A 26,798-nucleotide genomic window follows, 5' to 3' on the forward strand; every position below is an offset into this window, starting at 1 on the left:
AACACAATGGCCATCTCCCCCTTCATTTGGATCATCACATCCACACCCATTCTAGCCACAATAATATTCTTACTCCATCTATTAACAACTTCCAAAAACAAAAACAAGAACAAGAACAGTCGTCTTCCACCTGGTCCGAAATCTCTCCCGATCATCGGGCACCTCCACATGCTCGGCAAGAACCCGCACCAAGACTTGCGAAAACTCGCGAAAACACACGGCGCGATAATGCACATGCGATTCGGCCTCGTCGACAACATCGTCGTCTCCTCGCCACAAGCCGCCGAACTCTTCCTCAAAACCTACGACCTCGTCTTCGCCAGCCGCCCCCCGCATCAAGCCGCAAAATACCTCTCGTGGGATCAGAGCAACCTCTCATTCGGCCCGTACGGACCGTATTGGCGCAACATGCGCAAACTATGCACCATCGAGTTGCTCAGCACGTCAAAAATCAACTCTTTTCAACCCATGCGCCGCGAGGAGCTCAGCCTTACGATCGATTCACTTGCACATCATGCTAGCGAGAATGCGCCCGTCGATCTAACGGCTATGATTTCTTCGCTCGCCGTTGAGATGAGCTGTCGGATGGTGTTCGGGAAGAAGTACGAGGATAAAGACATCGACGCGGAGAGGGGGTTCAAGAAAGTCATCCAAGAAGGAATGAAATTGGCCGCGGTTCCGAATTTCGGAGACTATTTCCCGTTTCTCGGGATTTTGGATCTTCAGGGGCTTACGAGGAAGATGAAATCGCTGTCGAAGGTGTTCGACGATTTCTTCGAGAAAGTTATCGACGAGCATGTTAAGGCTGCAGAGAATCACGACGACAACGATGATCGTAATCAGACGAAGGATATCGTCGATACGATGATGTCGATTATGGCGTCTGGTGGAACGGAGTTTCAGTTCGATCGTCGCCATGTTAAATCCGTATTGTTGGTGCGACGTCGATAGCTCTTTTTTTTTTGGCATCAAATGTTGTCTGATTTCGAGAATAACGTTGTTTTTGATCGCAGGACATGCTTGCAGCCTCGATGGACACGGCGGCGGCGTCCATCGAATGGACAATGTCGGAACTCATAAAAAGTCCTTCGACAATGGCGAAGCTCCAGCGGGAATTGGAGGACGTCGTCGGGCTCGACAGGATGGTCGAGGAGTCGGATTTGGAAAACCTCGAATACCTCGAATTGGTCGTAAAAGAATCCCTCCGGCTACACCCCGTCGCGCCACTATTGATCCCTCATTACGCGATGGAGGATTGCACGGTTCGAGGCTACGAAATACCGAAAGGGTCGCGGGTGATTGTAAACGCTTACGCGATCGGGCGCGATCCTAATGCGTGGGCTGATCCCGATGAGTTTTTTCCCGAGAGGTTCGTCGGGTCTGACGTGGATGTTAGGGGGCAACATTTTCAGCTTCTCCCGTTCGGCGCCGGGAGACGAGGCTGCCCGGGAATGCAGCTCGGGCTCACTCAGGTCCGGCTAATCGTGTCGCAATTAGTCCATTGTTTCGATTGGCGATTGCCGGATGGTTTGGTGCCAAAAGATTTGGACATGACCGAGGAGTTCGGGCTGGTTGTCGCGCGGGCGAATCCTTTGGTGGTTGTCCCAAGTTTGAGGCTGAAATGTTAGTTCTTGTTGCAATAAGAAAATTTATCGCATAATCGTGTAAATTGATCGTTTCACTTAAAAAGTTTCAGCTGACAGGGAAATGCATAATTAATTACGTATTTCTATTGTGCATAAGTGCTACAAGCAAATCTTGAAAACAAAGAACAAATTAATGTCATTGGGACTCTTATTTTTAGATAAATAATTAATTGTTCCGTTCCTAACGGGTCGAACTTTTAAATGAGACAGTCATTTTGCATCTGACATATAGATCTGAGTTGGCGATCCTCCATCCCCGTTTCCAACATATGTTTAATAAAATGGTTTTAGAAAATACTTTTTTTATATTGGTATAAAAAGTTACATAATAACTAAAAAAACCAATGTCTAATATATTATTTTTAAAAAAATATATTTTTGAAAAATTGTATTTTTCATAAAAAGAACAAACCCATACTCAATTATGACTTTTTTTAAAAGTAACATCAAGTATCCTTTTTTTTTTTTTTTCCTTACAAAAATCAAATTAAATACTTAATTTTTTAAATTATTATTATCAATATTCTTTTAAATTATACTAAATTGAACATGACCAATCTCGGGCCAGGTTAAAACATACAAAAAATAACCTAATCTGCTCTATGTACAGATTGTATTGGGCTAGCCCATTCCAGTTTTTCTTAATATTAAAACAATTCAATGTAGATTTCTATTTAAACAATTTATTATTATTATTATTATTATTATTATTATTGCCCATATATCTCCAACATGCACTGTCGGGAGAAGATACATATTTTCTTCACTTAACAAAATTCCATTTGTTTGATCCTAAAGAAAAATTAAGAAAAAATAATAATATTTTAATATAAAAATATAAACTACATATAGATATATTGAAAAACATATTAAAGAATATATTTAATTAATAGTATACATTGAGGGTGTGTCTGTTTGGGTTTTGGATTTTAAGTTGAAATTTTAATAGTAAAAATTTTGAATCTGAATAGTTGTATGATGTGATATAAATAAGTGTTTATGTAATATTTTGAATGTAAAATTGATTTTTAGTATAATATAAAAAATGAAAAATAGGTGTTTGATTTGATGTTTGGAGAGGGAGAAATGAGATGAACAGTGGAAATCTAATCCAATCAGTCTAACAAACACACCATATAATGTCCTCAGCAAAATTATTATGTGTTTAAAATATGAGTGGATAGAAAAATAAATATTACTATCATATTCTATCTTATCCTATATATTCTATATATATAACTATAGCAAAGGGTGTGGATCCACTTTCTTTAAAAGTTTTAAAATCCTGCAATCTCATAATTTTGAAATTTTTTTTCTTTTGTTTTTTTTTTTTTATTTTTGTATAGTTTTTCAAAATTATAGTTTACTATTCCATTATTTTCTCTTATTAATATTATAATTAACTATTTTTATTATATAAATTTTTCATAAATTTTTTATATTTTATTACTTTTTTTTGTTTATTAGATTATAATCCATAAATAAATATATAATATTTTAGTAACAAATATGTGATATCCTATATCTATTTTTTAAATAATTTTATTTAAATTTTAAATTTTAAAAAATTTAATGAATTTTAGATTAATTTTATATGTATATCAGTGTTTTCAATTTTGTTTATTTAATTTACTTTTAAATTTAATTCCTTTTTTTATTCATATTCGTATGTTATATTAATGAAAAATAAAATATATTAATTAAAATATATTAATTTATTTTATTTTTTATTAAATTTTGCAAATATTTTAATTGTAATTTATTTCATACTGGATTAATTTTTTTATTTTAAATTATATAAATTATTATATTATAATTTTTATTAATTATACTGTGCGTAGCACGGGTACTTACGGTAGTTATTTATTATACAAATTTGACGGATAGACTTAAGGGAAAAATAAATGTAAATTTAACAAGGAATTACATATTTTCATCTCTTCATATATTATTTTAATATTTATTTAAAAAAAATTATTCTCTCTATCCCAATTAAAAATATAATTTTCTGGTATATTATTATATTTGGTGATACATGAGCATGCTTTTAAGATAAGTATACGATCTTCTTCATTATCTAAAATTCATATACAAGAGAATTGCTTATAGATATGTATATTTCCATTCATTCAATTACACAATCAATGGAAGTCAATACAATTCTTGCCAACAACATTAACCCCATCTTGATGATGATCATAGTCATCATTAGTACCAAAATCCAAGCAATCTTTGTCATCAAGATTTTGATCATGATCAAGATCAAGATCAAGATCATTCACATCAACATGCGACGAGTACTTAGGACGGTCCGAGTCATGGCTAGCCTTATCCCCCTCGCTCTCCCGAAACTTGTTTAGATAAACCCTCAAGGATCCGACATAATTTTCAAATCCAAGGGTCGTCATAGCCCACAAGATATCGTCCCCATTCACCGTCTTCCTTTTCTCCCGTTGGCACTTGTCCGCTGCCTCGCCAGTGATGAAACTTATGAACTCGGATACACATTCTTGGACGGTCTCTTTGGCTTCTTTGGAAATCTTGGCGTTTGTTGGGAGGGATTTTTTCATGATCCGTCCAACGTTGGCGATTGGGAGGAGCCGATCATGGTCTTTGACATCTGCCAAATCGTCGTTGTTATTGTTGTTGTTATTATTATTGTTGTTGTTGTTGTAAGAACTAGGGGTAGTGGAGTTTTTGGTTTTCTTCATTTTGGTAAGTGAGGAAAAATGAAGAAGAAAGTTAAGGGGTTTTATGGTGGAGATTTGATGAGAAAAAAAATGGACGGCTGGATTTTGATGTTGACATATATAGGGAAATTTTTGGACTTAAAAAGGTGTACTACAAAAGGTTGTAATTGTCTTATTGTTAATGTAAGGGAATCAAACTATATGTTGTTAAATATAAATTATTTGTGGTTACCTAATGAATTGACTTTCTTTTTGGGGGGAAATAATAATAATATTAGAGAAATAAAGGGCTGCACATCAAAAAATAAAAAATGTTTGACCAAGTTTGTGTGGTTTGACTATAAGAATAATGATGTAGTTGAACTATATGTGCAGCCCGTGGAATATATTTAAAATATTTTATTTAATAGTCGGTCATTGAAGCTCAACGGCATATAGAACTCTGCCAAATGGCACTTCTGGTTTGTGTCAATATATATTCATATTAATGTAATAGTTTCTTTCCAATCTTTTTTATTGTACATATGAGAATTTACGATGGATATAATTAATAAATAATTAAGAATGTATGAGTAAAAATAATTATTATATAATAAAAGTAATTTTAAATTTAGATTCAGATAAAATAAAAAAATTTATAAATTAAAAAATAAAATGTATAATTCTTTTTTTTAAAAAAAAATGACATAATAAGTCGAACATACGATTTGAAAATATGAACACGGTAAGTGAGACATAACAGAGTATATAATATATACAAGATATTACTAAATTTTTATACTTAACATTAAAAAAAAAATTAATCCAAAAACACTTAGCTTGTTTGTTTATAAAATTTATTTTTAATAATATAAAAAATAAAAAATCAGTATTTGTTTGATATATTAAAAAAATTAATAAATAATAAAAATTTGATAAAATATATATATATTTTTTTTTTTAAAAAAAGAACTTTTGTATTTGATTTGTACCTTGGACGGCATGTGATACGACAATTTATATTCTAATGCACTTTTTTTAAGTCAATATTCACAGGCAAGTTATTAATAATAATAATTATAGTGATAAAACGTGTTTATGTGTTATATATACAAAAACTAATAATAATAATAATATTTAAATTAATGGAAAAATTATTGCTGTTAGAATAATAAACTGAAATTCTCTATTGCAATAATAAGAATATGTTTATATTTATAGTAATATGCAAATCATCTAAATAAGATAATAGTTTTACAAACGATAACTACCATAAATATAATAATATATTACTTGTAAATATATTTTAACCATTGTTATTATTATTTATAGTATAATTAAGCATAAGTTTAGTTAATAGTATTATAGTACATTTTGGGACGTTCAATTACAAAGTAACCGTTTTTTTTCATAAATATTCTTATTTTACATCACATCATTACTTTTATACCAAAAAGTAAAGGCAAAAATGTCATTCCACCATTTTTACGTACCAACGTGCTAAAAGTAAATGTATATTTATTGTTTGGACGAAGGGAGTATTTAATATTGAATATTATTACGAAGGATGGGCAGGATCCGAATCGGGGCGTGCACATGTTTAGAAATATTTATAACGATGACGTACGTGCTGTGTTGTTAGCCTCCTCGTTTCTCCCTTCCCTTCAATTCTTGCCTCCTGTCCTGGGAAAAGGTATGATGACGATCATCACAGCCAGAGATACATATATATATATATATATGCATAGATGATCGATTCGATGCACTGTACAATGGCCAAGGCTGGGGTTAATATATATATATATATAATTAAAAAAGATAAACAACATTCAATATATATATATATAATTAATTAATTTCTTCTCTAGCTGATCCAGTTCGTTTAATTGTCTGATTTTGATTTAATTACCTCAAGCAGAAGAACAACTTTCTAAGCACATGGGCAGGGTTGGAAAATCCACATTATATATATTAATAAAATATTGGTTGACACGAGCACAGGCACCCCTTTATATATATAGATATGTTACGTTAAAGAGCACACACACAATACAGATTATTAATTAGTATTATTTGATTATTAATTAATGGCAGCGGGAGTTGTTGAGAAGATGAAGAAAAGCTTTCTTCATCTGGTGGAATCTGTTAAGTCTTGTGGCTGCACCAAACCTCCTCCTCCCCCTCCCCCTCCCCCAACTGCACCGCCAACAGGTATCATCACTTCACTCTAGAAATTAAATTAAATTAATATATATATGCTTTAATTAATTTAATTTCAGGAAACGAGAGCGCGGGAGGAGGAGAGTGCGAAGAAGTTGAGGAGGTAAATTTGCTGTTTTATTTTATTTTTTTTTTAAAGATGATTTAAGATACATTGATACGGTACATGCAGTAATTAATTAATTAATTATTATTTTTATTTTTATTTTTATTTTTTTATATTGGATTTTGACAGAATGCAGAAAATGAAGAGGGGCAGGTGGGAGCCAGGGGCCCGACTCCTCCTAACAATCCTCCCATTCCTACAGCTACTCATCCTCTGCCTGCAACAGCCACTGCACAACACAACACACCACAATAATAATTATATATTATTTATGATTATGACTTTATGATTGTTAATTAATGTCATGCCATTAATATGGCAGCCTCATCATCTGTAATTTAATTAAGTCTCGAGTGATTACATTAATGACTATGGTTGTTTAAATTGAATCATTGTTCAACTGTTCCATTTTTTTTTTTTTTATTCTATTAATGAAAAATTAATATTGAATGCAATAATTAAAACAGTACTCCTCCGTCCCATAAATATAGTTTTAATTAGGTTCAGCACCGTATTTAAGAAATATTAATATTATATTATATTGATAGTTGATAAAAAGTATAAATAAAAAAAAATTTTTTTTCAGTGTATTAGTGTAAAAAATAGTGGTAATTGTGTAATAAAAATAAAAAAGTAATGGCAGTTTTACGATGATATGATTATTTATAAAAATAAGACTATTGTTTTGGTACGGATAAAAATGGTAAACAAGACTATTGTATTGGTACGGAAGGAATATAATCTTAGGGTGTGTTTGTTTGGGGGGTTTGGAATGTGAGGGGATTTAAACCATACAAATTTTAAATTCGAATAGTTATATAATACTATATATATAAATAGATATTTGATTTGATATATTTTTTTAAAAAAATAAAGATAAATAATATATTTTAAATCCAATCCGCAAAACAAACACACCCTGATAAATTTAAGAATACGATTAGTATTAATACATAAAGAGAGCCACAGTTCCAATCCTACCTGCCACCCTGCAGTTTAGGCAATGATGTGGTGATTTGATCCTAGACTGGACTGGACTGGACTGGGTGAGAGTTCTGAATCTGAATGTAACTAAAAATGGAAAGATGAAAATTTGCAGTGACGACACTGAATTCAATCCACCCACCATGAATTGGGAGCTGTAACTTTTATCGCACCCCAAAATCTCACTTTCCACATTTCGAAAGCTATTCACGTGCTTATCGTTCTCCACCGCCGCCCACTTCGCATTTCCATTTACCCCTTTTTGTCGAAATTCAGTGTATACATTTAGCGCGGTGAAGTCGCTGACGGGATCCAATAACCGTTCACATGGCGATTCGTACTTCTCTCACTTTCCCCGTCTCGATTCCTTCCCCTCCAAATCGATTTCTTGCCGGTCCAGCCAAGCCGAGGTGTGTCGGTGTTAATTTCAAAAATGGGGGCAGCCTATCGGCAGGTGAGGACCTGCCGCTGGATTACGAGACCTGGCTCCCTAAACGGGAATTGAAGAATCCAAGGAGGGCGGGGGTCCTCCTCCATCCGACGTCGTTTCAGGGGCCTTATGGCATTGGGGATCTTGGCCCTGAAGCCTTCCGTTTCCTCGACTGGCTTCACGATGCCGGTTGCTCCCTTTGGCAGGTCATTGTTCACATTCAGTGGTTTGAAGTTGTTTCAGCAATTCGAAAATTTTTTGTTTGATAAAAAGCTTTCTAGATGTAGCAGGGTCGTATAACTATTGTGTGTTGTGGTTTGATCTTGAATGTGTGACATTTTCACACTTGCTTGTGGTCTAATTTGATGGACTAGTGAATAGATGTTTGAAGATGAAAGTAAAGCTTTAAATTGGGGAAGTCAATATGCTTAATGCACATTCCTCACTTTTGCTAAATAAATTGAACCAGGAAAAATAAGATCAATTTTTCGTTTTAGCAGGTTCTTCCTCTTGTTCCTCCTGGGAGAAGGGCTGGTGAAGGGGGCTCTCCCTACTCTGGACAGGTTGTTGAATTTTCTGTCACTTCATTTATATAATTATTACACAGTTACTTTGAATACATTACAGATTGACTGACAAATTAAATGCAGACTGGAAGTTGAAATATAAAAACTTATAGCTTGAGGATTAGCAATAATACAACTGCAATGCTACAATGCTTGTGTTCCTATCATGGAAAATGAGTTATACATTCAGTGATATGATATGCATTTGATCGTAGTTGTATATTCTTGAGTGCTAGTGAAAGTTATATGCATGATGTTGTGATGCTATTCTTCTGTGAAATTGATTAACTGCATTCGTGGTGGCTGCATACTGTTAGGATGCTAATTGTGGGAACACTCTGTTAATTTCTCTTGAGGAACTTGTCAAAGATGGACTACTATCAAAAGAGGAGCTTCCGAAACCACTGTAAGAAATAAGTCACTCAATACTGTATTATAGTGTTTCAAAGGTTTATTTAGATATGCACTCGTACTTATGCGTGTTGTTACTTGCAGAGACGTGGATCATGTGAATTACTCAGCTGTTGCTGAGATCAAGGATCCTTTGGTAGCTTTGGTAACACATAAATACACCATTTCAGTTCCTCATTTAGCTAGTAGTACTACACACTATTGTCTCTGTGAATTAAAGTGATTTTTTATGCAACAGCTTGCCCAGGGAATTACTCTTATCTATCAAAGACTATTAAAAATCGCTAAAGTATTAAACCATATCATGTCTCTGTGATCTATACAAACAGCATGAAATGAGCTTATCATTTATGCACATATGTGTATTGTCCTATCGCCAAACCATTTAGTCATAAAATGAAAATCAAATATGAAACTTCATACACCTTAAAGCTCATAAGACGAAAAGAAAATTTTTTGGAATAAATTTGTCGGCTCTGTTTGCATACACTTTTGGAATTTTAGCACTATTCAATTTTTGGAAAAACATTACATCAAACACATTTTTTCTCACACAAAACATCACATCAAATACTAATTTTTCACTATATCCAAAATTTCAAAACTCCAAAAGTTTCTGTCTAAACGGAAACGTTGATAACCAGTATTGGCTTGTTATTTTGATTACTTGGTTGTAATAGTTGCATTAATACATCTTTGAGTTGGATTATCTTTAAGCCAAGTGCTTTATGATTGATTTTAGTTGTAGTGTGAATCTTTGATATATTGTTACTAGGATTCTGCTGTTTGTTATCCTGATTCACTGGGACTTGTAGGTCCTGAATATTCTTCTTTTATAGTTGTATTAAGTTTAATGATTACCCTACTTGGAAGGATTTGTTTTTCATATCGAATAGTCAGCATGCTTGCTGCATACTGAATGGTGGAATCACAAGGCAACTCTTTTAAGTGTAGTTCGGTTTCCATTACTGGTTTAGGCTGCAAAGAGGCTCCTTGCAAGTGAGGGGAACATGAAGCACCAACTTGAAGAATTTCGTAAGAATCCAAATATTGCAGGTAACACTTGTTTTTCCATTATGTGAGTAAATGGTCCAACAAGATGAACATTAAAAAAGAATCTTTACATTCAATAAGTAGGGAATGAATTTTTAAACCACTTTTAGTTCCGAAAAAAAATGCTCACACCAGATTATGGTCAATTGGTGATGAAATATGCCATGAAACTATTCTGGGAAATTTGTTCTTTTATTATCATGCATTAATCCACTATTTGGAAGCCACTTCAATACATGTAGTTGTGTGTGTGTAAATATTTATATTATTGTTATTATTTTACTTTGAATTGCCATAAAAAAGTCTGTGTCCAGATAACCCGTTCATGGAGTAAGTCGTGTGGTTCAATAATACTTTGAGAATTCGCTCTCTAATTCTTTAAAGTACCTAGTTAGAAACCATAAATTACCTGTTAGTTCTAATCTAATGCTATAAAGTTGCATAGGCTGGCTTGAAGATGCAGCTTACTTTGCTGCAATTGATGACACTTTGAATACTTTAAGTTGGTATGATTGGCCTGAATCATTGAAGAATCGTCATCTTGCTGCTTTGGAAGAGATTTATCAAAGCAAAAAGGAATTTGTAAGATGTTGATGTTGTCTCGCCTGCACTCCCTTTCAGCTTTCAGCTCTAGTGGAGGAAGGTTACATGACATGTGAATTTTGGTTCTCTTGCACAGATAGATACTTTTATTGCTCAGCAATTTTTGTTCCAACGACAATGGCAGAAACTCCATGATTATGCTCATGGGAAAGGAATCAGTATAATGGGAGATATGCCTATATATGTAGGTTATCATAGTGCTGACGTATGGGCTAACAGGAAACAATTTTTGCTGGTAATTTCTCCCTTTCTTGACAATTAGCACTCCATAAGTGTTTAATATGGTTCTTTAAAGTTTCTCTGATACTACAGAAAAAAGATGGCTTTCCCCTTCAAGTTAGCGGAGTTCCTCCAGATGCTTTTAGTGAAACTGGTCAACTATGGAACAGGTTGACTCTATTCTAGGGATTGAATGTACATATATTGCATGTTTAATATAAATGTTAGTTGAATTTTGTATTCCTCAATGCCATGTAAAAATATATATATTTATGATGAGCTTTTTGGTGTTAAAAAGCCCTTTGTATGATTGGAAAGCCATGGAAAAGGATGAATTCTCGTGGTGGGTACGGCGTCTAAAACGGGCACAGAATCTATTTGATGAATTCAGGATTGATCATTTTAGAGGATTTGCTGGCTTTTGGGCTGTTCCTTCTGGTGAGATGACGTTACTCTTGTGGTATTGTTGTTACAAGGAGTACTGGAGCAGTAACATTTCATCAATTTCATTGCAGAAGCAAAAGTTGCAATGGTAGGCCGATGGAAGGTCAGCATCCTCTTGTATAAATTTTGGAAATTCTTCGATGAACAATTCTAGACGCTCCAAAATGATATTCTGATTGGCAGTAGGTTGGACCTGGAAAATCTCTTTTCGATGCCATCTTTAAAGCTGTTGGAGAAATCAATATTATAGCAGAAGACTTGGTACAATCGATTATTAGTTCATATTAATCATGTGATGGATACCAAAAATGTATTTTTCTGTCACAAGGGTATAGTCGAAGTCTTGTGTTTTTTATACTGCTCCAGGGGGTAATTACGGAAGATGTAGTGGAACTTAGGAGGTCCATAGGCGCACCTGGAATGGCAGTCCTCCAGTTTGGTAAGCGTTTTTCGCATCTTATCCTATGTTGGAAATCTGTTGAAAGAGAGTTTGTTCACATCTTGGTCATAATTTTTGTATTTTTATCCAGGCTTTGGAAGTGATGCTGAGAATCCACATCTACCTCACAATCATGAAATAAATCAAGTAGTGTATACCGGTACCCATGACAATGACACAGTATGTATTCGCCATAGACTTTCCCGTATGGACAAGCCTGTCTGTTTAGTATGGCACTTATATGCAAGCTTTTATGCTTCATTTCTTTGATGAGGAAGAGTGTAGTAGTTCCATATCAGCAAAACATTTTCACGAGCAAGGATGGTAGCACAGTTATTTTTATTTGCCATAAGAGGTTCATCTCGGAAGTAATTTTTATGGCATTTGCTCTTTAATCCACCAGTCATTTTTAAATAGTAGACTTTCTTGAGGGGGCCATGGGCACGGCAATTATATTGCTCAGTCGAGTACTAATTCACAACTATAATATACTCAGATACAAGGATGGTGGGATGTCTTGCCACAAGAAGAAAAATCTAATGTGAGTATGTTTAGTGTGAGAATTTTGAAGGCAGACACTCACACTACCTTTGTTCCCCTTTATTTCATAGAAAAATTGTTTAATTGTTCCTCGGCAAAAATCTTGTATTTAAATGTGGCAATGTTATATTGTTTAGGTGATTAAATACCTTGGTTACATTGTTGAAGATGACATTTCGTGGGGGTTAATTCGGGCAGCCCTTTCGTCAGTTGCACACACTGCAATCATTCCCATGCAAGATATACTCAGATTGGGAAGTTCGGCCAGGATGAATATTCCAGCAACACAGGTAGTCAGGTTCATTCGGTGTGCCTATTGATACTGTTCTTTTTTGTTCTACTAAACATCTTAAAATATAGGAATGTATTTATGTATGTCTTCGATAGATTCAGGCATATAGTTCACAGGGTTTCAGATTTTTATGAGAAGCACCGCTAATGGGAGTTGGATTATGTTTTATGTGCAGCACGGAAATTGGAGTTGGAGAATACCCAAGTCTAAGTCATTTGACTGCTTGACATCTGAAGCAAAGAACCTGCGAGACATGCTCCTGATGTATGGTCGATTGTAATCTGTAGCAACTACAACTGAGACTGGTAAGTGGATTCAGATATTGGCAAGACAGACAAATGAGCAATGCAATACAATTTATATGGATTCAGCTAGTAATTAAGTTGTTTTTAATTCTTTCCAGGTGATTATATATACTATATGATCTCAAGAGATGAACTGGCTGGAGATCAAAACAAACCCGTGGTTGCATTCTTGTGCTGTGATGGATCTTTAGGTCTGGACACACAGAGGCCGCAACTTGGTATGTGTTTTTGTGCCACCGTAACAATAAACTCGAGAATTAGATAAAATCAAGTGGATTTTTATCAAGTTTGTTAATCAGATTGGATTATAGTCTTAAGTGGTAATTATCTATGTTATTCAAGAAATAAAATTAACATTCTGTCGAAGTAAAATAGGTTGCAAGTCACGTAAAATGCAGTGTGTCATTTAATTCTGCTGATCCCACATACACACTAACATTACAACAAAAAGAGTTCCTCAATATTGCACAAGATGAAGCTGTAAAGTAGATGTTAACTAGTCTTAACTCTCGACCATATGTATGTATATGCTGTATCTATAGTTCTATACCCAAATAGCATAGGCATCAATAAGCAATTGCTTGAGCTCCCCTTTGATATTGAGGGTCATAATCTCATTCGATCCCCCTCTAAATTTCCTCCCTATGAACACTGCCGGGGTGCTCGGGTTGCATCCCAGCTCCATCAATGCTTTCTCCATCTGCCTCCCATTTGGGAGCTTGTCCAGCTCATATACCACGGGGTTGGCCCCGTAATCCCTTATAAGCACATTGACTGCATGAGTGATGCAGCAATTGGTTTTGCTGAAAATCACCACCGGGCTTGCAGACCCTAATACCTTCACTGCATCCATCCTCTTCTTTACGAATTACTCAAAAGCGGATTTAGAATATGTATGTGCTTTGTGGTATCTGTAAATCTTTTCTGAGAAACTTAGCGGGTCTCAGGTCTCTTTATATAAGGGAAGGATGAAAGAGAAGGTGTAAGATACATTCGGTTGGATTGGATTGGATTCTGTCCTCGATCACACACGATGTGATCATGCATGAGAAAGATGGATGACTAATAAATAGATAGAGGGAATAAGGGATGTTTGTTTATGATGATTGCTTGTCAATACATTGCTGCTGATAAATTTAACTAGAAGCCGTAGCCTCACTTTATTATATGCTCGAATATATATATATATTTACTTGTCCTTTCCTTTTCCAATGCTGCTTTTAGGATATTTACAGATATATCATCCTTTCTTGAAAAAATTGCGCGCACTTTTACCTTTCGCCTAGAAAACTGGTATTTTAGCACATGTTCCTCAGTCCATCTATGAAGTTTGGTTAGAAAATCTTTAATATTGTAGATTTTTGTTAATAGTAAGTTTATCAGTATTTGATGCTGGATTCAAGCATAAGTAAATTCCCATTCTGAAATGGTATTTACTTTTGTGTCAAGTTGAGACTAGAAATACTTATAGTTGACAATGTATATATATATATATATATGTATGTATGAATAAAACACTCTCTCTCTTTTTTCGATAGATAATTTAAGGCCTGCTGTAAGTTAAGTGGGCATCCACAGGGATGGATATTTGTGTCCCCTGTTTTGAGAATCTTGTTATTTGAGATGCATCAACAAGTAGGCATACGCCACGCCCACGCCCATGCCCCCACGGCAGCCCACCGTGCGTGTAGCGGAAAGCTAAGTTTTAGAGCAAAAATCATTTTTGGTCTCATTCAATATCATAATTATCAATTTTGGTCTCATTCAAAAAAATGTTGGTCTCAACCCGTCAGTGTTGATTACCCTGCACTTCTGAACACCGACTCTGCCCGTGTTCTGAACACATCTATATTAATATCCATGTTCTCAACATTCTAGCTCATATTTTTAATATAATCATTTAAATTTTTTTTAATTTTAATTAAACTAATGAGTTATCTTAATTTTAATTTATAATTATTTATATTATATAATAATTATTTTCACAAATACATTCTTAATTATATACTAATTATACTTATCCTAAATTCTCGTCCAGACATCCAACTTGGGACGGAGGGAGTATTATTTTAAAATATTATCTTGAATAATCAATTTAATTTATAATTTATAGAAATAATTATTTTAAAATAATTTTTTAAAATTTTTACGATAAATTTTTAAAAATATATATAATGATGATTATTAAAAATATATATTAATATATTAAATATTATTTTTAAAATATTAAAAATTAATTATTTTTTATATTATGAAATAATTGTAAAAAATATTTTTGTTGAATTATAAATATATATATATCAAATAATTTTAACCAAAAAGTGAAAATAATAATATATTGAAAATATGCTTGTGAACATGCAGAAACATGGTCTAGAACATGGCAGTGTTGAAAACATGGACATAAAGTGTTCAGAAATGCAACGTAATCAACACGGTCGTGTTGAGACCAACTCGGCTGTGTTGGCTGCCTGGGACGCCCAGTCACCTTCGAAGTCATCCAACACGGTCGTGTTCAGTCCCGGTTAACCACCTTAGTCTAAAATTGATAAATTTTTATTTGAGTGGGACTAAAATTGATAAAAAAATTTTAATGAGACCAAAATTGATAATTATAATATTAAATGAGAAAAAAAAATGATTTTTCCTCTTAGGTTTATTATTCTTTACTATCTAACTAAAGTGAGCTTTTCCTAAAGTAGGAAAAGGGCATCACTCTGTAGATGGTGATTGATCTAAGAATCCTTGAGAACCAATCTGTGTAAGTCAATTAGTTGTCCGTACTCGAACATGGTACGCCCAACCGCCTTTTCGGTTCTTGAAGGAATGAACGTACGTATATAACATATGCCATTGTTGTTACAGCTTATCTTCTGGATTATTGTTCTGTGATTCGATATGTCTGATTCTTGTATATTGTATTGTGCATGTCTTCTTCTATATCTATCTGTGACTGTAACTGCCTGTCTTCTTGTTGTTGTTGTATTATGTATAGTGATGGATGAAATGAATCAATGGCTGCTTCACGTGTTAAATGCCAAATTAAATTCAGTTGTTGGAGGGAGTCCTTTCATCAAATCGAATGGCCAATGAATTTGGTGTGATTTGATCTGATTTGATTTGATTTGGTATGATATGATTTACATTCTTACATGTCTGAATGAAGATCAGGCAACTTTGTCTAGGGTAGCTAACTTAGAATCAAGAATATATTTTATAGAAGAGCATAAAATAAGATAAAATGGACAAGGAAGATATAGGTCGAGTATATATGCTATGCTAATTGGATATATACATATATATTTTTTTGAAGCATATGGGTGTTCCTTTTAAGCTTTGGATTTGAATAAATAGGTGGTTTATACAATGTTTTGAATAAAATTTTGATCTTTTTAGTAAAATATTAATCATTTAATTTGATGGTTTTGAAAGAAATCTTTTTTTTTTTTTTTTTTTTTTTTTTTTTTTTTTTTTTTTTTTTTTTACAAAATACCAAGTTAAGGGTTACGGTTATTGTGTTGAATTTAAAAATTCATTACATAATATATGACAAAAACATAACAAGTCATTTATGTTAATGTAGTATACTTTTATTGATTTCAATATGTAAAATATGTTGTGTATATTTATATAATGGGTCAATAGTATTTTATACTATGATTTTACTATATTTTGTACATAAATCAACACACTCTCTCTCTCTCTCTCTCTATATATATAACATTTCACAGCACACGATCCAAATCCACATATTAGTTTTGATTTTTGTGTCGTTGAATATTTGATTTTTTATGATGTCGAATCAAACTTAAAAATTGATTATAATTGTTGATCAATAATATTAACAGATCACTTGGATTAATAGATGGCCAAGAAATAGGTGTAAATTAGTAGAGAATAATTTATTTGAACATTTAACTAACAAATTACCATGTACCATCATTAAAATATTTTCATTTTGATCAACAAATGTCTTGTATTAGTCAACTAAATAATATATTTAGAGTGGGAATAATTAAGGTGTTGATTAACATATGGATATATACAACATATAATTGAGATTAAAACAATTAGCCTTGGGTTAGCATATAGTAATAATATACATAGGGTTGTTTATGATCAGTCAGTATAGTGCTAATAGCATTAGAAATATATACTGGTTACAAAGTTATATAATTTTATATTGAAATCAATCATTTCTATTATATAATTTTATCATATATTATTTAACAGAACATAGTTGAAACATATACAAAGTTATATAATTTTATATTGAAATCAATCATTTCTATTATATAATTTTATCATATATTATTTAACAGAACATAGTTGAAACATAAAGCTGTTTGCTAATGCTAATTTCTTGATGTATGTTTCCCTTATATTTTTCACACTCCATAATTTACAATAAAAATATATCTATATGCCCAAAAACACCACAATTTATTTTACATTGAAACAAAATCCTAACCTAATAACACCAAGAACATTCCAAATTATAACCATAGTACCATACAATTCTCGATCAATACATCAGCATCAAAAGGGCATCCTAAGCACCCACACATATATATAGAGAGAGAGAGAGAAGTGGGGTGGGGGGGGGGGGGGGGTAAGACTCACTATACGAAGAATACAGCTCGATTTGATGAATGCATTGTTATGTGATCATGCTTTGATGCAGCAATTGAAGCACCTGAGCCTGAGGATGCTCCTCCTTGTCTGCTGCACAATACAACCATTTAAGGAGTTATAGTACATTCCATTCATAAATCGACATCTTTGGATTTCAAGGCACCCCGCCGGGGCATCAGACATGATTGGTAATCAGAACAGTCGACAAAGCTAAGAAGGCATCCACAATGTGTTTCCTTTTAAGGGCAAATCTCAATTTTCATTTCTACTAAAACTAAATCTAAATGTTACAAGAAAGTAGATTGATTCATTTATCTTTTGCAAAGATTTATATGCAATCTAACTAACTAATTACTATGCATCGATATAGCTACTTCGACATCACAACCTGCCGTTTTTAGGAAGGAATAGAACCACATGACAAAAATAAATTACGGCAGCTAAGTATATATAGTCTAGAAGGTATGCATACCATTGGAGAGTGGCTCCGATCGTAGACATGTTGGTTGTTTGGCGTGGTGTTTGAATCTCTTGTGTTCGATGAAACAATCTCCTCTTCATTCCCTAGACTAGCCCTCGATGGATCCCTCTTGTTCTGCTTCCTCATTTCTCTAATTTTCGAGAAATCCATAGAGTAATCGGGCATCGCCCCCTTTTGATCCCAATCCCCAAACTGTGGCACAGACAGCCATGGAGCATGCTTCTACAAATTCAAAGAAACTTTTACAGCAACAATAAGACTGTCATCCTGTGATAGACGACACCAATGACGATGATGACAGCTTCTTTTCGTCATAGTAAATTAGGACAGCTGTAGAAAAGCATGATAGAAATGGATATTTTGGTTTGAAAATTCAATCCTGTAAACAACTTTCATACTTCAAATTTGAATTATGACTTATTCTTCCTCCAGATTTTCTTTGACTTATTCCTTCGCAAAGAAACTACTCGTGAGCACACACTTTGATATTATCTGTTTTCTTCTTCAATTAAACTAAATTAGACATGTTCACAAAACCTAATTTCAGAATGCCTCATTCATCAAATGAAAGCAATTAACTGCATAAACAGACAATTCCATAGCTAAACAGTACTTAATAAGAAGCTAAGAATCAGTAACTTCAAAGTTTCGCATACAATAATTGAAACAAAAGCAAGGAGAGCAGAAAAACCATGAGAAGAACACAAAACTAGCTTTTAGCTAAAATTATCTAGTTCTTAAGATAGAACAGATAACAAACCCTCGAGGAAAACAATCAAGAGAAAAAAGCAGCAAACAAGTGAGGAAGATGAGAAGAAATTCCACTTCACCTCCTTGCGGTCTTCCATGGCTAACAAACAATGAACAAGATTCTTGTGCAGCAGAACAGAATAACAGAGGTGAGAAAGATGTTTGTTTATAAAAAGATCGAGGGACAAATTGATTTTTTATTTTTTATTTTTTAATATTGATTTTCTTATTGGGCCTTACTCAAAGAGCCCAATAAGAAACCCTAAAATTATTCTTATTGGGCCCTCTTGTTAAAACTAAAACTAATATAAATAGAATTGGGTCAATTTTTGCTATATAAAAAATATGTATAATCCTAAATAATCTTTATTTTCACACGTGGCACAAATGCAGAGGACGGACTCATGGATGGAATATGAACCACAAAAGACATTCTTGTGTTTTTGTGCAATGAAAAGACGACTTTACCCCTGCCTCCGTTGGCTTATCTGCCATGGCTATAGCTATGGCTATGGCTCTCGAAGAAGAGAGGCGGCAAGAGACGAGACTCATTGGACTCTGTGCTTTCCTTCTGCATTCGATTCTTCGCCCTGTATTTGTACCACTAATTTCTTTGTCTTTCCCCAAGTTTATCGCTGATTTAGTGCAAATTTTGGGGAGGAAGAAGAGGAAATGGACTTGGCGTCGAAGCTCCAGTTCCTGGAGCTGCGGTCTCCTTTTCTCGCCGGAACAACCCTTCTTTCTCCCGCCGCCCGCCCCCGGCATCTTCCCTTGACGAGCGCCTCCCTGAAATTGGCAGTTGTTAATACCTCGACCTTCAAAAATCCGTCTCGAATTTCGTTCAAATTACACTCGATTGCTACTGAGAATTCCACTTCTACAACCACACTTGAAGAGGAGGATGAAGACATAGAAGCTCTGCTTTCCAACGGCTCTGCAGAATCAGAAGTTAACTACAAGCGCGGCAACAAGAGCACCACCGGCGCATCCAGTATTTCATCGGGCGTCAGGTTAGAAAACGTGAGCAAAAGCTATAAAGGTGTCACCGTGTTGAAAGATGTCAGCTGGGAAGTGAAAAGAGGGGAAAAGGCTGGATTGGTGGGGGTTAATGGTGCAGGCAAAACGACGCAGCTGAGGATGATTGCTGGATTAGAGGAGCCTGATTCAGGGAATGTAATCAAGGCCAAGGATAATATAAAGGTTGCTTTTCTGAGCCAAGAATTTGAGGTGTTGTCTACGCGGACTGTGAAGGAAGAGTTTTTGAGTGCTTTCAAGGAGGAAATGGAGGTTGCAGAGAAGCTGGAGAAGGTTCAGAAGGCCATAGAGAAGTCAGTGGATGATTTGGATCTGATGGGGAGGCTACTTGATGAGTTTGATTTGTTGCAGAGGAGGGCTCAAGCTGTTGATTTGGATAAGATTGATGCCAAGATCAATAAGTTGTTACCTGATCTTGGATTTGCTCCAGAGGATACAGATCGTCTTGTTGCATCGTTTAGTGGTGGATGGCAGATGAGGATGTCACTTGGGAAGATTCTGCTGCAGGTATATACATGAATTGTAGCTATCATTTTTGTTTATTGGCGGCATCTTCGATTCGTAGTATGAGCATGGTTGTAAGTTTTAACCAGCAATTTATGTCTGGATTGAATTCAGTTCTCTGTACTACTAGTAGTTGATTATATGATGTGCAGCACGATTTGGATTTTTTGGAAAGGGTGTTTATTGCACTAAAATGTAGGTATTACATGTGTTTGATTGATTTGTGTGGACTAGTACATGGATGAAGTTTTGAGGTTCATTGTATGCTTATATGTTTGAACAGTTTGTGTAAATTTGGTTGTTGGTTGCTCACTAGTGTAATGATCTGCAGGATCCTGATTTGTTGCTTTTGGATGAACCGACGAACCACCTTGATCTTGATACAATTGAGTGGCTTGAGGGTTATCTACAGAAACAAGATGTGCCAATGGTTATTATATCCCATGACAGAGCTTTTCTTGATCAACTGTGTACAAAAATTGTGGAAACTGATATGGGCGTTTCTAGAACATACGAAGGAAATTACTCGGATTATGTTATTGCGAAGGCAGAATGGATTGAAGCTCAGTTTGCAGCATGGGAAAAGCAACAGAAGGAGATTGAACAGACAAAGGACATGATAAGCAGGTTGAGCGCAGGAGCAAATGCTGGCCGTGCTTCTACTGCTGAAAAGGTCTACGAAAGTTTATTATGAAAATTATTATACTGAGGCAGATTTAAGTTCTATTCAACTTTATCCGAAGCACCAGACATGCCGTATGATTGTGACTATTTTATGAACTGTATTTTTATGTTTTTGGGTAACAGAAGCTGGAAAAGCTCCAGGAAGAGGAATTGGTTGAGAAGCCCTTCATACGTAAGCAGATGAAGATCAGGTTTCCCGAGCGTGGAAGAAGTGGTCGATCTGTTGTCATGATGAAGAATTTAGAGTTCAGTTATGAGGATAAGGTAGGTTACTTGTTCATTAACATGATTAGAAGCCTTTTCAAGAAAATGTTAAGGACATTCATATGCATAAGGCTGTGAATATAATTTGCTTGGCTGTTCCTTGATTTGGATAGCTACGTAACTCTAAATTTTGTTGTTCAAAATCATTCACACAACATTTACTTACTCAGATATATATATATATATGTGTGTGTGCTTGAAACAAGAAGCAACTTATTTCATCCACATTTATCAACAATTATGATAAAATTTGGCTAATAGTTCTGTTACGGTAAGATTTGAGTTCTGTAAGCCATCGTGCTATGGCGCTCGCTTTTTTTCTTATGTGTAACATTTCTGATTTCTAAAATGCTGCGAGACCAGCTAAATTTAGCTTGGCATTAAAAGACCTGACCTAAGGAGCATTCGCATACCTCCCCATCCAATCTTTCTTCGATATTTCATGTGGATTTATTGTTTTTGCTCCAGGTTCTATTTGACAAGGCAAATTTGGAGATTGAAAGGGGTGAGAAAATTGCAATTCTGGGACCAAATGGTTGTGGAAAAAGTACATTGCTTAAACTGATTATGGGCATGGAGAAACCAGACAAGGGAGAAGTTTTGCTCGGGGAGCACAATGTGCTACCCAATTATTTTGAACAAAATCAGGTTTGCTATTTTTCTAATCCCTGTCTAAATTAGTTAATATCTCTGTTTATATTGTGCCCTATATGTTCAGTATCCTTTTTTCCAATTTATCATAAAATCTTCTGTATATCATTTCAGGCAGAAGCACTTGAATTAGATAAAACAGTACTGGAAACTGTAGCTGAAGTTGCAGAAGATTGGCGACTCGATGACATTAAGGGTCTCCTAGGCCGATATAATTTCAAGGCTGACATGCTTGACCGGCCAGTTTCCTTTCTAAGTGGTGGCGAAAAGGTAGATGCTGCTTGATATATTTAATTTTCTTGTTCATGTTTTAAATCTTCACTCTTCTTTTTGGTGCCTTTTCTAGATCTATCCATTACTCTCATGAATGTTGATGCTATTTAAGAATCTTTCCTTCCTTTCGATTATGTTCCGTGGTCCAGCTAGTCTCACTTTCCTTTATTACAGGCTCGGCTCGCCTTTTGCAAGTTCATGGTCAAACCTTCTACTCTTCTTGTTTTGGATGAGCCAACAAATCATTTGGACATCCCTACAAAAGAAATGCTTGAGGTTTGCCTAGGTCTTCCTCACATTTTTGTGATCCATTGCTGCCTCGATTTTCTCATGCTAATTTATTGTATTTTCCGGTGTAGGAGGCAATTAATGAGTATGAAGGCACGGTTATTACCGTTTCTCATGACAGATACTTCATAAAGAAGATAGTTAACAGAGTCTTGGAAGTTAGAGATGGGACCATACAGGATTATGCAGGAGACTACAATGTAAGTAAAAAGCCATTCCCATGGCTTTGATCTATGCCATCGATGTATGCTTAGTCTTTATCTATTGTGAAATTAGAAATTTTGATGGCACAATGGGTGTATGATTATCACAGTATTATCTGGAGAAAAATCTTGAAGCAAGAGAAAGGGAGCTCGAACGGGAGGCAGAGCTAGAGGAGAAGGCCCCAAAAGCAAAGGCCAAATCCAAGATGTCCAAGGTAAAAGAGATGTTTCAAGTTACACCAACTAATGTTGTTATTCGAGATCTTAAATATAACCTGAGCGTGCGATTTTTATACTTTGTTTAGGCGGAGAGGGAAGCTAGAAAGAAGCAAAAAATGCAAGCGTTTCAAGCTGCTAAGCAGAAATCAAAGGGATTGAAAAATGCCAAGAGATGGAAATGAGCTACCCCATCTAACAGTTTCACAAGCTTCTTGCTGCTGCTATACCGATTCACAGCAGATTAATCGGTAGCTTGTTTAGGCTACACTGTTTGTTTCTATGTACAGAACACAACAAAAATAGGTTACTTGTTTAGAAATGAATGATTTGAGATTGCAGCAAGCTGTATGTCAAAAGTGCTAGCTTATATTACCTCAGTTAATAAATTGAATTCGACAGCCTTAAATTACAAATAAAAGCATTTGCCTATATATTTCACATTCATGGCATTCCAATTGGGAGAGTAATTTTGAACTTTTCTTTGGCATAAGGTCACTCGCACTGAGCTATAACGGTCTCCTCGGCAATCATCCAGTCTTCGCCGTCCAATTTTCCTTCTTGTGATAAGCCTGTGCAACTCTGTAATAGAACAGAGAAGCCATCCAAATCAACACCATTGTATATAGATAGATGTGGTCCTAGCATGAGTTAATTTATGGTATAGAAAGAAGAAACTATAGCGACCAGGCAAGAAAAAGTGCCGCTAGTTTCTTCTTGTTCTGAAGTTTGAAAGATTGACATAAAATAAAATACTTATGTGCAATATACCATATTGCCATTTTCTCAATGATTCTGTGATTCAACTGTGGTTATGCTGCATATGTAGAACCTGATACTGATAATGCTTTTACCTTAGAGCAAGTGTAGATTAATAAAGTCATCCAATCGAATTTTTCTAAAGATTTCATTTGTCCTTTGTCAGCTATTTCCTGCAAGAAGTATATCACAGGCGGCATCAGCTGCATCTCATAATGCCTTGCTCCACCGCAAAGTGTGCATATCCCTGGATCTCCCACCTCCGCAGAAGCCAGTAAAGGTTTTCCACCATGTGAATATCTGGAAGCAAGAAAGGCACAATCGGTAATACTTACGTTGAATTCTATATACTTGAAAGCAGAAGACTCAGCTTTTTATAGGGGCATTTTACCTAAAGCATTGCTCTGGGTTTGCATCCATTCGCTTCTTGAACTTAAGATATGTCCTATCAGCATTTAATGCTCTATCGTATTCATAATTCTCTTCTTCATATGTTTCTCCATCTGAATTATCTTCAGAATTGCTCTTACATTCTTGGAGAGAGGACAAAGTGCCTTCAAAAGTTTTAGGAGTAACTTGTTTGGATAGTTTTTCTGCCTGAGAGTATATATAAAAGCACGGCATCACTGCAAAGACAACGGAAGAGTATAAAAACAATTTAAATCACATGGACATAAGTGCACATCATTTGTAAAAGACTGAAAAAGCAGAACCACAGTGTCAATGTGAGCTTTTGTATTTCGAAATGGCAGAAGCTTTAGAGGGAATTTTCACCAGCAGAAATCCTCACATGGAGCAGATTTGCTACATCCCAAAGCTTGAATTATGTGTATTCTAGAATCAGTTTTATGCTTTTATCCATTCCATATCCTATCATGTGATAATTTTGGAACCACAAATCTAACAACAGCTATAATATGCATATCTTACCATCTGACAACATGAGCTACAAAAGTAACCACAACACATTGTACCAGATTAACTCAATGAAAATTATCAACCTCAATCTTTGATCTTTACATCGAAAGAAGCTATAGCATATGGTTCTTGTATTATCATTTTTTCCCCTCCTTTTTGAGCTCAATTATGCTACATGGTATGGCATCCAATCAAAGATGTCTTAAAAGCAGAAGTTATGCATACCTGGTGTTTTATCATTAACAGATCTGGCTGGGTGACCGGTGAGCCGATGCTTTTTACTGGAGTCACCGTCATTATTTTGCATTTTTCCACTTGGACTGATATTTGCAGCCTGAGAAAATGCCATCTGCAACTGCTCCAGATCTATGTCGTCTTCGTCTTCACCTTCCATAGCATCTCCCTCTATAAAGCCAAATGAACATCCATCCTTCTCAGAGTTACTAATTGAAACAGTAGGACAATGCACTGTCTCATTGCTTAAAATCTTCTGAATTCTGAGAGCTCGCCAGCTGCACCCGTTAATGGCATGAGAAAGGCACAGTGATATCATAATAAAACTAAGTGAAAGAAATCATTTCAAAGAAAAGTTCGCCATCATCTCAATCTTTACATGTTAATTAGTAAAAATAGAACTTTTTAAAGAGTAAAGACAGAACACTTACCTAAGGCTCTGGCAATCTGGAACCAGACAGCAAAAAACATAGACAATTCGCTCTACCTCTGAAGATTTACTTGACAATGGAGCATATACCTCGAAAAGATTAAAGAAAAATATAAAGACAGAAAGGAAAGAATTTCGTTATTATTATTAATAAGCAAAAAGATCTAAACCTGTGCAAGGAGAGAAAGTTTGTTCCGGCAAGTATTACACTCAAGCAGATCTTGCCTCTCATTCACAATCATAGAAGGCCAATCCTAATCAATAAAAAAAGAATCCTCAGTTTGAGAAAAGCTGTCTTATAATTTAGATATGTAATTGGTATAATGAATCAAGCTGGCTGCATACAGGAAGGCCTCCAATTTTTGTCGTGTATATGTCCGCAGCTTCAAAATTACTGCCAGCCCATTTCCCTGGCATGCCTAAAATGATTCCATCCATAGTCTTTGGGGTTTATTAAGTTCCAAAAATTCAACAATCTGGGCTATAACAAATAGGATATTGGAATATAATGCAAAAACTAGGAACAATGGATTTGGTTAAGAACACACAGGAATGGCTAGTGAACATTTAAAAATTTTCAACACATTGTTATCTTCATCCATATCCAAAGTAATGAACAAAATAATTAGCTAGCCTTTGGTAAATGTGTTTCAGAAACTATAGGGGAATTAATTAGCACAGAAAATGTGATGATCTCACCAGTCCATTCTTATCTATAGACCAAATAAAATCTTAATAGTATTAAGTATTTTACACAACACATGCAAAAGCTCACCTTTATACCACTAACAGCATGTCAATGACGATTGCGCTCTCTGCAGGCTTGTTAAAAATCATCCAATTACAGTGAAAACTGCGAAGAAAAATGAAAATAATAAAAATTAATAAATAGATAAATATTCCATTGGCGCGATATAAAGTCATGCATGGATGCTGCAAAGCAAGCGATGAGTATAACCATGGCAACGCCAGATTCATCTACTGTAACACCACGAGTTCATGTAGGCACTGAAAAATCAGGCCAAAACAGAAACACAGATACAGAAAAAATAAACTAAAATTCAAGAACATTGAAAAACATTTACTGAATTTAACATAGAATTTATACCCAAATCTTCAAATTTGAGGTAATATCAAACTCAACAGGTGGCCAATAACATAAGTTATTATCACAGTTGCAGAAATTGAAGCAGAAAACTAGCACCCCAAAACCCTAATTAGCCAACTGCGAAGAAGGAGCCACCGACGACGCCGCTATTATTGTTATTATTATTTTTCAATTTTAAGGGAAGAAATAATGGGGAGTAAATAGGAAAAAAATATATATATTGAATTATTGATTATTTTTAGTGAACAAAATTTATATATTATATAACAATATATTAAAAACATATATTATATTTTTTATAATATTAATTAAAATTTATCAAATAATTAATCTGCTTTAATATTTCAAAATTCACTCTTTTATAATTTAAAGTTTCTATTTTTATAAACATGTCATATATATTTATTTTATCCAAAGTGTGAAGAACTGCTGATTTTT

General features: G+C 34.6%; 8 protein-coding genes across 12 annotated transcripts; 4 read left to right on the top strand and 4 right to left on the bottom strand.

The window, feature by feature from the left end:
* Positions 1-6: 6 nt before the first annotated feature.
* Positions 7-1,628, top strand: LOC127240487 (cytochrome P450 71AU50-like). The gene is made up of 2 exons (XM_051259200.1): positions 7-936; positions 1,014-1,628. The coding sequence occupies exons 1-2, from the start codon at positions 7-9 to the stop codon at positions 1,626-1,628; spliced, it is 1,545 nt and encodes a 514-aa protein (XP_051115157.1).
* Positions 1,629-3,720: 2,092 nt separating this feature from the next.
* LOC127240550 (nuclear transcription factor Y subunit B-1-like) lies at positions 3,721-4,477 on the bottom strand. The gene has a single exon (XM_051259274.1). It carries the CDS (start codon positions 4,355-4,357, stop codon positions 3,788-3,790), a length of 570 nt encoding a protein of 189 aa, XP_051115231.1. The 5' UTR covers positions 4,358-4,477; the 3' UTR covers positions 3,721-3,787.
* A 1,903-nt stretch (positions 4,478-6,380) lies between these two features.
* On the top strand, positions 6,381-7,007 carry LOC127240648 (uncharacterized). The gene is made up of 3 exons (XM_051259443.1): positions 6,381-6,526; positions 6,595-6,638; positions 6,771-7,007. The coding sequence occupies exons 1-3, from the start codon at positions 6,403-6,405 to the stop codon at positions 6,894-6,896; spliced, it is 294 nt and encodes a 97-aa protein (XP_051115400.1). The 5' UTR covers positions 6,381-6,402; the 3' UTR covers positions 6,897-7,007.
* A 657-nt stretch (positions 7,008-7,664) lies between these two features.
* Positions 7,665-13,311, top strand: LOC127240600 (4-alpha-glucanotransferase, chloroplastic/amyloplastic). Its single transcript, XM_051259347.1, has 17 exons — positions 7,665-8,261; positions 8,556-8,618; positions 8,939-9,027; positions 9,117-9,177; positions 10,010-10,088; positions 10,531-10,667; positions 10,765-10,923; positions 11,001-11,077; positions 11,206-11,345; positions 11,423-11,454; positions 11,538-11,612; positions 11,718-11,790; positions 11,882-11,970; positions 12,287-12,331; positions 12,468-12,620; positions 12,798-12,927; positions 13,026-13,311. The coding sequence occupies exons 1-16, from the start codon at positions 7,953-7,955 to the stop codon at positions 12,900-12,902; spliced, it is 1,686 nt and encodes a 561-aa protein (XP_051115304.1). The 5' UTR covers positions 7,665-7,952; the 3' UTR covers positions 12,903-12,927; positions 13,026-13,311.
* LOC127240601 (monothiol glutaredoxin-S6-like) lies at positions 13,311-14,006 on the bottom strand. The gene has a single exon (XM_051259348.1). The coding sequence runs from the start codon at positions 13,778-13,780 to the stop codon at positions 13,472-13,474; it is 309 nt and encodes a 102-aa protein (XP_051115305.1). The 5' UTR covers positions 13,781-14,006; the 3' UTR covers positions 13,311-13,471.
* Positions 14,007-17,286: 3,280 nt separating this feature from the next.
* LOC127240073 (uncharacterized) lies at positions 17,287-18,984 on the bottom strand. Of its 2 annotated transcripts, none has more exons than XM_051258513.1 (3): positions 18,874-18,984; positions 18,035-18,265; positions 17,287-17,652 (listed from the first exon to the last, which is right to left on the bottom strand). In XM_051258513.1, the coding sequence occupies exons 1-3, from the start codon at positions 18,889-18,891 to the stop codon at positions 17,596-17,598; spliced, it is 306 nt and encodes a 101-aa protein (XP_051114470.1). In that variant the 5' UTR covers positions 18,892-18,984; the 3' UTR covers positions 17,287-17,595. The 2 variants fall into 2 exon arrangements, with proteins under 2 accessions (XP_051114470.1, XP_051114471.1); XM_051258514.1 differs by having other exon boundaries at positions 17,287-17,649; positions 18,874-18,906.
* A 318-nt stretch (positions 18,985-19,302) lies between these two features.
* LOC127240202 (ABC transporter F family member 5) lies at positions 19,303-23,352 on the top strand. The gene is made up of 9 exons (XM_051258739.1): positions 19,303-20,335; positions 20,664-21,005; positions 21,140-21,280; positions 21,749-21,928; positions 22,046-22,201; positions 22,379-22,480; positions 22,564-22,692; positions 22,806-22,910; positions 23,001-23,352. Exons 1-9 carry the CDS (start codon positions 19,466-19,468, stop codon positions 23,094-23,096), a joined length of 2,121 nt encoding a protein of 706 aa, XP_051114696.1. The 5' UTR covers positions 19,303-19,465; the 3' UTR covers positions 23,097-23,352.
* LOC127240203 (uncharacterized) lies at positions 23,263-26,532 on the bottom strand. 4 transcript variants are annotated; one of them, XM_051258742.1, is made up of 9 exons: positions 26,361-26,532; positions 26,028-26,105; positions 25,598-25,671; positions 25,423-25,506; positions 25,254-25,342; positions 24,814-25,100; positions 24,062-24,296; positions 23,766-23,970; positions 23,263-23,493 (listed from the first exon to the last, which is right to left on the bottom strand). In XM_051258742.1, the coding sequence occupies exons 3-9, from the start codon at positions 25,667-25,669 to the stop codon at positions 23,407-23,409; spliced, it is 1,059 nt and encodes a 352-aa protein (XP_051114699.1). In that variant the 5' UTR covers positions 25,670-25,671; positions 26,028-26,105; positions 26,361-26,532; the 3' UTR covers positions 23,263-23,406. The 4 variants fall into 4 exon arrangements, with proteins under 4 accessions (XP_051114699.1, XP_051114698.1, XP_051114697.1 ...); XM_051258741.1 differs by having other exon boundaries at positions 25,598-25,728; XM_051258740.1 differs by having other exon boundaries at positions 25,598-25,733.
* Positions 26,533-26,798: the final 266 nt, after the last annotated feature.

This window comes from Andrographis paniculata, unplaced genomic scaffold (assembly GCF_009805555.1).
Source record: "Andrographis paniculata isolate CXL003 unplaced genomic scaffold, ASM980555v1 Contig79END, whole genome shotgun sequence".
Classification (NCBI taxonomy): domain Eukaryota; kingdom Viridiplantae; phylum Streptophyta; class Magnoliopsida; order Lamiales; family Acanthaceae; genus Andrographis; species Andrographis paniculata.

Excerpts from the sequence above, each read along its gene's own strand:
- LOC127240648 (XM_051259443.1), top strand. The coding sequence starts at position 6,403 with ATGGCAGCGGGAGTTGTTGAGAAGATGAAGAAAAGCTTTCTTCATCTG. Across the intron at positions 6,527-6,594 it reads CCCAACTGCACCGCCAACAG|GAAACGAGAGCGCGGGAGGA; the intron begins GTATCATCACTT and ends ATTTAATTTCAG. Across the intron at positions 6,639-6,770 it reads AGTGCGAAGAAGTTGAGGAG|AATGCAGAAAATGAAGAGGG; the intron begins GTAAATTTGCTG and ends GGATTTTGACAG.
- LOC127240601 (XM_051259348.1), bottom strand. The coding sequence starts at position 13,780 with ATGGATGCAGTGAAGGTATTAGGGTCTGCAAGCCCGGTGGTGATTTTC.
- LOC127240487 (XM_051259200.1), top strand. The coding sequence starts at position 7 with ATGGCCATCTCCCCCTTCATTTGGATCATCACATCCACACCCATTCTA. Across the intron at positions 937-1,013 it reads ATGTTAAATCCGTATTGTTG|GACATGCTTGCAGCCTCGAT; the intron begins GTGCGACGTCGA and ends TTTTGATCGCAG.
- LOC127240203 (XM_051258741.1), bottom strand. The coding sequence starts at position 25,690 with ATGGATGGAATCATTTTAGGCATGCCAGGGAAATGGGCTGGCAGTAAT. Across the intron at positions 25,507-25,597 it reads CAAAAATTGGAGGCCTTCCT|GATTGGCCTTCTATGATTGT; the intron begins GTATGCAGCCAG and ends TTTATTGATTAG. Across the intron at positions 25,101-25,253 it reads CCAGATTGCCAGAGCCTTAG|CTGGCGAGCTCTCAGAATTC; the intron begins GTAAGTGTTCTG and ends TAACGGGTGCAG.
- LOC127240550 (XM_051259274.1), bottom strand. The coding sequence starts at position 4,357 with ATGAAGAAAACCAAAAACTCCACTACCCCTAGTTCTTACAACAACAAC.
- LOC127240202 (XM_051258739.1), top strand. The coding sequence starts at position 19,466 with ATGGACTTGGCGTCGAAGCTCCAGTTCCTGGAGCTGCGGTCTCCTTTT. Across the intron at positions 21,006-21,139 it reads GTGCTTCTACTGCTGAAAAG|AAGCTGGAAAAGCTCCAGGA; the intron begins GTCTACGAAAGT and ends TTTGGGTAACAG. Across the intron at positions 22,693-22,805 it reads ATTATGCAGGAGACTACAAT|TATTATCTGGAGAAAAATCT; the intron begins GTAAGTAAAAAG and ends TGATTATCACAG.
- LOC127240600 (XM_051259347.1), top strand. The coding sequence starts at position 7,953 with ATGGCGATTCGTACTTCTCTCACTTTCCCCGTCTCGATTCCTTCCCCT. Across the intron at positions 9,178-10,009 it reads AGGATCCTTTGGTAGCTTTG|GCTGCAAAGAGGCTCCTTGC; the intron begins GTAACACATAAA and ends TTACTGGTTTAG. Across the intron at positions 11,613-11,717 it reads ATATTATAGCAGAAGACTTG|GGGGTAATTACGGAAGATGT; the intron begins GTACAATCGATT and ends ATACTGCTCCAG.
- LOC127240073 (XM_051258513.1), bottom strand. Across the intron at positions 17,653-18,034 it reads ATCGGAGCCACTCTCCAATG|CAGACAAGGAGGAGCATCCT; the intron begins GTATGCATACCT and ends TGTATTGTGCAG.